The sequence below is a fragment of the Populus nigra genome, chromosome 4 (assembly GCF_951802175.1).
Source record: "Populus nigra chromosome 4, ddPopNigr1.1, whole genome shotgun sequence".
Taxonomy (NCBI): Eukaryota; Viridiplantae; Streptophyta; class Magnoliopsida; order Malpighiales; family Salicaceae; genus Populus; species Populus nigra.
This window is the reverse complement of record NC_084855.1, coordinates 17,298,540-17,309,690: the sequence shown is the minus strand read 5'-3', so window position 1 is coordinate 17,309,690 and position 11,151 is coordinate 17,298,540. Positions and strand designations below refer to the sequence as shown.

Genomic DNA, 11,151 nt, shown 5'->3' with positions numbered 1-11,151 from the left:
CAATTAAATTTAATTACATTAAGAAAAAATGGTTTCCAACGACTTGTCAAGGCAAGAAAATCGAGCGCATATCAGCATCAAAATAATAATAGATGCTGACTGTGGCCAACCCAACCACAATAATGTTTCTTCCCTCTTGCTCTTTCTTTTCCTGCCATGCCAAGTGCCCTCTAGAAGAAGAAGAAGAGGAGGAGGAATCGGAATCATATTCCTATCTCCTTCCCAATCCCTAACCCTAGCTCCTTCTCCATCCTTCATTTTTATTTTTGCCTTTGAATTTCCTTCCTTCCAAAAAACATAAAATAATGGGATTCAAATTCTACAAAAGATTTAGTAATTCAATCTTGGTGTACAAATCATCCCATTTTATCTCTTCAGGACGCCACCCGAGTGCTACTAGCAGTGCCAGTGCCAGTGCCAGCTTCCTACTCCAACCACCCTTCAATTCTCACCACCAAGTTAATAATAACAATAGCTATAACAACCCTCCTCCTTTCATAATCCATAGAAGGTGGCATTTTGGCCATTCTCATGCCCATCACTCTGACCACCACCACCGACCCTCTCCTGGTGAGCAAAGCGAAAGCATATTCCGTTTGGGACTCGCTGCCGATATCGGCTTGGCGGCTGGAAAGGCTTTCACTGGCTATTTATCTGGTAGCACTGCCATCATCGCCGACGCTGCTCATTCTGTCTCTGACGTGGTGCTTAGTGGGATTGCGTTGTGGTCTTTCAAAGCTGGGATGGCTCCTAAAGATAAAGAACATCCTTATGGTCACTTTTTTTAATCTGTACCTAAGCTCTACTCACTCTCTCTCTCTCTCGGTTTAGGTTTTAGGCTGTAATCATGTAATTTGTTGAAAAATGATTATTAATGTCTTTTAATCCTAGCAAATCTATGTAGTAATGTCCAAATTAGTAAAACATATTTGGCTGTTTTAACTTGTCTTAGGTTGGGATTTCTTTTGCATCTGTCCTTGTGGAAACATAGATATTTTAGAGGAAGCAGAGAATAATCTGAATTTTGTTTTCCCTCTTAAACATCCAGAAAGGCCTGCGCTTGTCTATCGATAAATCATCCTGGGATTGATTTTTAATTGATCCGGGATGGTTCATTCAATCGATTCATGATGATATATGCACATAATAAAGTTTGTTTTGCCCGTCTTGTATTGAGCACCGTTTTTGTTCTATAGAACCTTAGCTTCAAGTGTGTCTTGGATAGCCCTAGTAACAGCTAAATTTGATGTGCTGTATTTATTTTTGGTTCCTGAGTTTTTTTTTTCCTTCGCATAAGGTGTACAATAATCTTTTAGATGCATTGTGCATAGGGGCCTGTTTCTTGGTTTCATAATTGGTTTTCCTTCCTCTCAGGGCATGGCAAGTTTGAAACTCTTGGAGCCCTTGGGATATCTTGCATGCTTTTAGCAACTGCTGGTGGTATTGCGTGGCATGCATTAGATCTTTTACTTGTATAGTTCATTTCCTCTTGTTTCTCATCTTCATTAGCACCGACCATGAAGTTTGTCCACATTTTGGAATAAAATTACTCTACCTGCTTCACATAAACTTCATAAAGGATTTTGAATAAAAAATTGTAGAAATCAACCTTTTTCGTGTGCAGGGGTTGCTGACTGCAGTGCCTGAGGTAGCAAACCATCCATTAACCCATGAACATGTGCATAATCATCTTCAAGGTGGGCATCATCATGGGGTTGACATGGATCATCCCATCCTTGCTTTGAGTATGACAATTGTATCAATTTCTGTTAAAGAAGGGTAAGATATGTTGCATTATTTCTGGACAATCCTCTTTTGTTTCCTCTTTAGGAAGAGGTGGTTGCTTCTCTTTCACTTGCCTGTTTAATAGCCTTGAAATTATTCATTTGGCAGATATACCACGGTCTATTCAGATAATAATAACTTTATGTTGATGGACATATATCCTTTAAGTCTTTTCTTTTGCAATGGTTGTGCTGCCATTGTAATAAAATCTCATTTGAAACATGTAGCCTGTTTTGCTAAATATTTCTATATACACACCCGTGTCCATGGCTTCTAAAGGCAAAAACAACTAGGAGCTTTCTGTATTCTGTCTATATATGTATCTATGACCCTTACATCCCACTCTACATCCTTTATTTCTTGTGCAGAAGATAACACCCTAACTTTGTTCCCTGCTCTGTGGCTTGTCTATTTCCTGTCTATAGCATCTTTTCCAGCTTCCTTTTCTATTGAAATCTATGATCTTGGCTCATTTATCTTTGTGTCACCTCATGTTTCTTTTTCCTGCAGGCTTTACTGGATAACAAAACGAGCTGGGGAAAGGCAAGGAAGTGGACTAATGAAAGCAAATGCTTGGCATCATCGTGCAGATGCCATTTCATCTGTTGTTGCTCTTATTGGTGTTGGTAAGAAGATTTTGTTCATGTAGCTGGCATTCAGTATGGTTTGGTCTAAGTTGAACATGAAGCTAATTATTCCAAGATTTTTTAACTAAGCAGCATAATTTGTTTAAGACTTGCAGTATAGTTTAGAATTACTGCAACATAATGACAGACTGTAGATTAATAATCAGTACATAATCCGTTTAAAAATCTGAATTTGATTTAATGTCATGGAAGATTTGTCAAAAAACACACTATCAAGACCCCAATAAGTTTTGGATCAGCAAGATTCCTAAAATTAAACTATTGTGAAAGCTGAAATCATGCTTGCAAGATGTGTTTCACTTAATTTATAAAAAACATCTGTCTTATATACTAGGCAGCCAATTGTTCTTTCAAAATTTCTTATTTTGGTGCCAACTGTTCAGTGTTTCTGAAATGTCAATGTCCGCGTGAATGATGAATAACACTTAGCCCTATTCTTTCTCATCATTCCTGCACAAAGTATTTTATGGTGCCTTTTCATAGCATATTATAACGTGAGGCTGTAACCTGGTTCATCCTATTGACTTGGGCAAAGTACCGGCCCTCTTTTCTTCTATCTTTAGTTTCACTGAAGTGATTTGTTAGTGGTTTTTTTATATATATTTATTTATTGTTAAAACATAGGCAGATGCAAAAGCAAGACTTTGAACAGAGGACTTCCTGGTATCCTTGGCCAAATTTTAACCACTTGTGCTAACCCTTGGTACCATGGCCATTTCTATACGTCTTATAAAGCACAAGCCATATAGTGATGTAGTCTGTTTCATTTTTGGAAAAACTGTTTTCCAATTCTTCTAATAGATAGTATTTGATACGATTTTAGTCTTCTTGTTCTGCCCATTCATTTCTCCCAAGTGTTCTTAAAACACTGATGCTAGTTGACCATCAATTTATTCTTCATCACTTTAGGAGGGGCTATTCTTGGAGTAAAGTTTCTGGATCCTCTTGCTGGACTTGTTGTCTCGGGTATGATCCTGAAAGCTGGACTTGAATCAGGGTACCAGAGGTATACGTCCAATTACTTTGACTTAATCTTTCACTGAGCATCAGATGCATTTTCTAGCAGCATGAATCTCCTTATCTGACATCATGTTATGGACAAATCATAGTGTTTTGGAACTGGTAGATGCTGCAATCCCAGAGGAAGATCTGTATCCTATAAAGCAAACAATACTACAAGTTCAGGGAGTCCAGGTAGGCATCGGGATTTTATTCCTATAAACCCTTTTCTTTTCAGAACTTCTATGGTCATTTGTTTAGTGTTCACTATTCATTTAATATTACCTATCATTTAGGCTCTTTTGGTTGCTGACATAGTTTCAGAATACTGAAAGTCGTTACTTAACAATAGTGGAAAATGCATAAGCTAATAGCTGTGGATTTCCCATGACAATGACATTTCCTTTAGTTTTGTCAGTTTGCAATTTTGTCCCATGTATTGAACCTAAAACTAATGGGACAGTTCAACTTTTTCAGCTCAACATCTTTCGTTGGCTGGCTTTGCATTAAATTTGATTCAGAAACATAGAATAGTCAGATATGATGCTAACTGCTAATCAGTAAATGATTGTGGTTCTTCTGTACAACCATCTCCTTTGCCATGAGTCTGCTTGGAATGCCAGAGACATGGTGCCAGCTTTTGCAGCAAGAGACCTTGTAGTGCTTAACGTACCTAAGAAATTTAATACAGCTGAGAATACTCTTTCAAGTTTTGCAGGTTGTCCATGAATTTTTGTTCATGCATCCAAGTATGACTTTTAATAAGCTTACATGCTTGTTCTATCAAAACTCACACTATATAGAAATAATACACATTTGATCGCAAATATGATTACCAGTTAATAAAAAATTCCAATAGAACTTTTTATTAATATTTGTTGGGACAGTTCGGGTTGGGGGGGGGGGGGGGGTAACTGCTAGTGAAGCAACATAACTGTGATAGATATTCCCAAGTTTTGATTTCAATAATCAATAACCAGTGGAATGGCCATACCAGCCATGAAATTCCTGAGACTTTTGAACACCAAAACTATGAAGTGTAATTTCTTTTACTTATTTGTTCATATTTTGGGGAATAAAAACATCTCTAGATTTTTCACTTTTTCATGATACTTTACGAGTCATTTATTTTTAATTTTTTTCCTCTCGAATGTCTAGACTACACTAAAATTTCCTATTACATTATTCAACAAATACCACCGCTGCAATTAGTGTAGAAATTCCCAGAGGGATTTTGTAGAACCATATACCTGATTGGAGATTTTATCACTACTCAAATGGAAATTTTGAAGTTGATGGACTTGAATCGAATTATCAATAAAATGTAGAAAGGAATAAAAATGTGATCATCCCTTTTGCATGGCCTGTAAAGTGTACTTTATCATTAGTCCTGTCATATATGTTGAATGATGGTTGAGTACTTTTAGTTGGTCTTTGCTTCCTGGCATTGTTGCTCAAGAATCCTTCGTAATTGTTTACAGGGATGCCATCGCTTGAGAGGAAGGAGGGCTGGTTCATCTCTATACCTTGATGTACATATTGTGGTGGGTTATTCTTCTGAATGTCAAGTTGTTTGATGCTTTTGTGGTACAATTCGAAGTTTAGTTGAAAAACTGAATTTATGTTAAGACAATTGATCTTGTGGTTTCCCTCTTGATTGACATGGTTTATTTTACTTGCAGGTTGATCCTTTTCTTAGTGTTAGTGCTGCTCATGAAATCGGTGAAAATGTTCGCCAGGAAATTCACAACTCCCATCCAGGAATAGCTGAAGTTTTTATACACATAGGTATGATACTTGATTCTATCATCTGCCATAAATGGTCGAGAGAGAGGGTAACACAACGGATGACATCTTTTGGATAATTATTATTTGACTTAAAAGCTTTCGAAATCTAATTGGGTAGTCCCAATAAGGAGTGTCAGTTGGATCCTGTTTATTTTAGTTGTTAATCCAAAGTTCCAAACCCTTGATTTTCTGTTTGCCTTCTAATTTCTTGGTCAACATGGGCAATCAAATGATTCAATGTCTTACCATCTTTCTTATGTCCTTATTTTGTTTTCCAGATTAAGTGTCATTGCCGTTTGTCTAACAATTCACCATATGTGATCACCTTTTCCCTTTACATATATAGAATTGACTCTACAGTTGTGCCCTACCACATGTTCTAATGTGCTTGCAGATCCCGCATATTTATGTATTTCTCCTGCTATGATGGATCAAGAAGAAAATTTAAATGGAAAAGTGAATCAGAATAAAAAGATTTCTTTGGATGACAAAGACATTGAATTGATTGTTTCTGACATTTTCTCATCAAAGATCCCGGAGGTATTTGTCTCATTTTATTGTTTTAACCTTTTCTTTCTTTCAACCTGTAAGAGGTTTTAATGGATTTCAGAAAATAGAGGTTGAGCGAATAACACGCCACCTGATGCAAGGCAATATATTACTCCAAATTGAAATTTCCATGCGCCCTAGCATCTTGATTAGGTATGTAAGTCAGCCTTTTGATGTTCTTGATCATCATGCTGTGCTATGTTTGATATTTTTCCTTGCGGCATCATAGGGACGCCATGGAACTGGCAGGAGAAGCAGAAAAGGAAATCTTAAAGGTATCCTCTAGTATCATTCAAGTTGGTTTTCTGCTAAGATTAGGGAGTCCCATCCCCAAGTTTGTCAATGAGTAGTTGGGATGCGTCAGGGACGGAAGCTCATCCACTGATCTGCATGTTTTGTATTTTGGAACACTGCATTTGTTGGATTTTGTATACATAATCCCTAACCCTGAAAGCGGAATTGTCTAATTGCTTATGAGAGATACCATACAAAGACTGCTAGGAGTAACCCTATAACATTCTATAAAATAAAACAGTGGGATGGAATTGCATACCATTGGAAGCCATAATATCTGAAGAAACCCTTGTTTAAAAAATAAAAATTCACGCCTTCCTCCCTTTGCCACCTATTCTTGACTCACAAACTTCAATAAATAAAAAAACGAACAATAATTTGACTCACAAACTTGCACCAAAAAGACCAATTAAAATGTTACTTTAACATTATAATTAGCTTAGGTCACATTATAATTACTTAGGTCATTAATATGAGTCATACAGCATACATGTAATATTCTCTTCCATGTATTACCATATTTACAACCATCACTAATACAATCTTTTATAATTTAATGACACTTATAATTTGTCTTCTTAGAACATTTCTTGTTCATCAACCACACACACATGTTTAACAGAAGAACATAAAAGACAAACATATAATATAATTGTGCAGAAGTGTCAATTTTTATAACTACTTAAACATAAAAAGTATCACAATAAAAAGACCCATCTTAATGAAAATGCTCTCTGCAAGCCTTGAGAGGCAATCCTTTTTTTATCAATGGGTCAACAATCATACAAGTGCAACTGATGTTTTCAATTGACACTAGTCGTTTCTAGACTCTCTCTAGCAACCAAATACTTCTACTTTATATGCTGTGTACCATTAGAGTGCTTTCAATTCTTAAAGAAGAAAGTATTACCACAATATATCTTTAATGGTTGGACAATTGAGTTCTTGTCAATTTTCTTTTCTTTAATATTTTGTTTTTCTTATTGGAATGATAAATTTTAGTTCTAAAACATACATTTCGGCATTTCGTTTCAGGATCGTGCAATACTTGTGTATAATTCAAAATATTAATTCAACATACATTACATTATTGATATATGATTTATGCTTGAGATTGTGTTGGAGTTGCTCCCTTTTAACTCTTTTTTTTAAAAAATAAAATAAATCATGGTATGTTTTTCCACAGCTAAACACTTAACCATACAGAAATTGAAAAGAGAAATATCTTACTTTCTGTAATTTTTTAAAATTTGCAATGTGTTTTCCCACAACTATTTACAGGCATAATCCAATCACCAAAACCATGAGCCAGCTAATAGAAACCTCCAAATAACATAAATTGAAACAGATTAAACAAAGAACAAAAAGGAATTTTAACAATGCAATCCTTCTTTACTCGAAGATCAATCATATAGAAACAAATAGAAAGTTCAAAGGGAAGATTAAAATGAATAATTTAATAAAGTATAGAGTAGCAGAAAGAAGAGGCTAACATGCAGACTGTGAAGCTTTACAAAATGATTTGCATCAATGGAACCACCCCATAATAATTTGTCTGTAGTAAAAAAGAAACACAAAATTCCAACCCATTTATAATTCAAATACGAAACTCAAAATAATTAAGCATAAACAAAACTACTAACATAAAAAGATAACAAATTCAAAAGAGGATGAAAAGGAAATTAAATATGTCGACCATGATGCTGCGTCAAGAAAGCTTTAGCTGCAATATGCAAAACCTGTTTTCACAGATAAATTCAAATAAAAGGAATTACAAAAACAAAACAGTGATGGTTTTGTAATTATTCAAAAACAACCCTCCCCACTTTTCCTTGTAAGCTGGTCGAAAATTCCAGCAGCAAAAGAAAGGGAGGAGGCAACGTTTCTTTTCAATAATTCTTCTTCTTCTTCTTCTTCTTCTTCTTAATTCTCGGAGAGAGAATGAGTTAGGAAGAAATCGATGCTAAAAATCAATGGATTAGGAAGAACAACAAGAGGTTAGAACTTAGAGAGAGAAATAAACATTATTTGGAGTAGAGAGTAGGCTCGAAGGATAACTTGCAAAGTAAACCTTTAATTGAGTTGAATTTATACAAGTAAGATGTTTTCTATGGTTATTTTTCTTGTTTTAGTGATAAGGGGATGAAAAACCTCAAAAATAAAATTTTAGGGTTTATTTGATTTTTATGGTAATGATTGTTGTGATGAATTGTTGGTTGATGGGTATATTAATGGTGAAAATAACAACCATAATTGAAGAAAAAAGTTGAAAAAAATTATAAATTCTTATGTTATTGTGGATGGCTATGGGAGAAATTGGGGGAAATGAAAAAACCTTGCTTAAAATTTGGTGGTATTATATGTGTATTAAATGATTAGGTACGAGTAATTGTGTTTAGAAAATATTTTTGAAGGGATAAGTAATACGATTTAGGTTCAATTTTGAATTCTTTACCGTAAGTATTTTGTTGTGTTTGTGATTGGTTGTTGATACGGTTCAGTATATGGTTCAACCTTGAGTTTTTCAAGATGGATTTTTTCCTAGAGAGACAGCCCCTCGTGTTGCATCGCCTTTAGCGTGAGGCTTTTACCTCGCTTTGGAAGACCAGCGACACCAATGACTGCTGGTGAGGAGGTGCTGCGTTTGGCGGCGTGCTGGCTTGTGTGCCAAGCAAGGTGCACCAGCGACTAGCGCCGCTGCTAGTGGAGGCGCAACAACCAAAAACCTTTTTTTAGTCATTAGAATCTAGGCATAAAATCCAGATTCCAACTAGATCTGATCTGTTCAAAACAATAACCAATCATTTTTTTATTTTTCGCACACAAAATTAATTCTTAAGTAACACCAATAACAATAAAAAATGCAATCAAACAACCCTAATTGTTCTAATAAAGGCTCTGATAATTGTTAGGTTCCCGAAATGCATACACACAGTAGAAACAATAAATTTAAGGTAATATTTGGGAGTCCTTAGGATCCCGTTAAACAGATCTAGAGTTGTTTAGGGATTTATTACTTGAAGATCTGATCTTCTTTGGCTTCAAATAATTCTTTAAATAATGAGTTGTTATAAACCACAAGTCGTTCAATTGTCTGGTTTTCAATGGTAATTCACACGAACCACCAATAATAAATCTTCTAAATCCCTATTTAGAATATATGGATTGCTATATCTAGAGTGTGAGCTCTTTGTTCTCTAACTCATATAGTTTTCTGTCTAACAGATAACCCCTCTAAAATAAAAGGTGTAACTTTATATTTATAGGGAATTCTAAAAACCCTATAAATGATAAAATATCTATTTGCCCCTTAAATAATATTCATAAATTATTTAAGGATAGTTTTAGAAATTTAATCATTCAAGTCCCTACTTGATTATTCTAATATTAGAATTATAATCCCTGAATTAAATACATTATAGTGATTACTTTCTCAATTTCTTTTCAATCATGTCACACTTAATTAATTATCTCAGTTTAATTTATGATTGATGGTTCTTAATGTATGTGACTCATTAGGTTTCTAATATATTGGTCCAAATATAAATTATAATTATAAATAAATCAAATAATTTAATTTATTACCAATTCAATAATTAATTAATTTATATTTAAAAATCAAGTGCACCGTCTAAGAGCATGTCATGATCCCCTAAATATTAGAAAAGTTATAAGTGGTTTGACTTAATTTTTCAGTGACCGATTTCCTAGGGAGATTATTATCCCTTCATCAATAATATTTCTATTTAGAATTTTTAACATGGAGTGTTTCTGCCATATCAAATCATATTTGTTCGCAACATTATAGTCATTGATCATTTAAATAAGATTTGAAAGTCTTTTCAAATCTTATTATTTCAAATCTTATTCCACCTTGCACAAGGATTTAAAAATCAATATTATTTGAGAACATGTAGAACATTCTCTCTAATTCACCTAGGGTGATGAATCCTTTCTTGATCACTCAAATACCTCTATATAGTTTATGGTATAACCAATATCTGTTTATTTGTTACATTTACCAAGATAACTTGTAACAAGATCAAATCATAACACTTCTTATATAAGATAACTTAGTGATCTCAAGTCTAAGGATCATTTACACGACCGTCAAGTGAGTCTTTTCATAGACACAAGTGATATCTTCATATGAGATTCTCATGTGGATCGGTTCAATGTACATGTCTTATGACAAACACCTATATATTAGTTTTAGGTATTTCTTATACCTTAACTTATGAGAAAACTACTTTCTTTTATAAAGGAAAGCACATAATATGCATAAGTTTTTATGAATTTAATAAATGTCTAGTATTAAGAGAATATTGACCAAAAACATTTAGGAACAATACTTTGTTGTAATAGGAATCTCATAATTATAACATCTTTATAATTTTCTTTGCAAAGTGTTTTTGTTCCATGAATTTTATATTTATTTTAGATTCATTTATCAAACATTAAATTTCTAAATTAAATATAAATGACTATTAAAGATAAATAATACCTTTATTTAATATAATTAAATATATTTTACATGAATAAATTAATACTACGTGTAACCAACTGATTGGTTAAAGGCTATATAAATTAACTTCACTTTCAGGTGTTGCTGGTGTTATGATGTCATGGGGGCATGGCTATGAAGGGGAAGCTGTTGTCCGTTGCTAAATGTTTGTTAGAGTATTAACAACTATCAACAAATCAGGATAAGATCTCACTATTGCCAACAGATCAGGAGAGGATTCCAAAGATTCTGCATCAACTACCAGCTTGTAGAATCGCTAGTCTAGCTAGCTTGAAATTCAAATAGCTTGTAATCTCTAGTTTATTCTCCTTTAGTTACTTAATTATTGGTTTGTTATCTGTGTAAATCTATATATATACGAGTAAATAGAAAGGAGAGTAATCAAGTCATTCTTTTAAAAAGTGTATCTACAGAATTCCATTTTACCCTGTTTTTTTTTTTAATCTTTCTTGGTATCAGAGCAATAAGCAAATGCCTCATTTGTTTTAACACCTTCCGCACAAACATCTTACTTATTCTCTTCATTTCTACTGTATTTAACAGATTCCATGACTTCCTCTAATC

At 34.0% G+C, this 11,151-nt stretch overlaps 1 protein-coding gene across 3 annotated transcripts; it reads left to right on the top strand.

The window, feature by feature from the left end:
* Window positions 1–90: 90 nt before the first annotated feature.
* LOC133692724 (metal tolerance protein 2) lies at window positions 91–10,844 on the top strand. 3 transcript variants are annotated; one of them, XM_062113854.1, is made up of 12 exons: window positions 91–774; window positions 1,375–1,472; window positions 1,625–1,779; window positions 2,296–2,411; window positions 3,342–3,438; window positions 3,542–3,626; window positions 4,913–4,975; window positions 5,114–5,219; window positions 5,614–5,759; window positions 5,830–5,921; window positions 5,998–6,043; window positions 10,666–10,844. In XM_062113854.1, the coding sequence occupies exons 1-12, from the start codon at window positions 306–308 to the stop codon at window positions 10,681–10,683; spliced, it is 1,491 nt and encodes a 496-aa protein (XP_061969838.1). In that variant the 5' UTR covers window positions 91–305; the 3' UTR covers window positions 10,684–10,844. The 3 variants fall into 3 exon arrangements, with proteins under 3 accessions (XP_061969838.1, XP_061969837.1, XP_061969839.1); XM_062113853.1 differs by lacking the exon at window positions 10,666–10,844 and having other exon boundaries at window positions 92–774; window positions 5,998–6,323; XM_062113855.1 differs by lacking the exons at window positions 1,375–1,472; window positions 10,666–10,844 and having other exon boundaries at window positions 93–774; window positions 5,998–6,323.
* Window positions 10,845–11,151: the final 307 nt, after the last annotated feature.

Bases quoted from the DNA above. Each gene is read 5' to 3' on its own strand.
- LOC133692724 (XM_062113853.1), top strand. From the start codon at position 306: ATGGGATTCAAATTCTACAAAAGATTTAGTAATTCAATCTTGGTGTAC. The intron at 1,473-1,624 runs GTATAGTTCATT...TTTCGTGTGCAG, and splicing joins ATGCATTAGATCTTTTACTT to GGGTTGCTGACTGCAGTGCC. The intron at 5,760-5,829 runs GTATTTGTCTCA...AATGGATTTCAG, and splicing joins TCTCATCAAAGATCCCGGAG to AAAATAGAGGTTGAGCGAAT.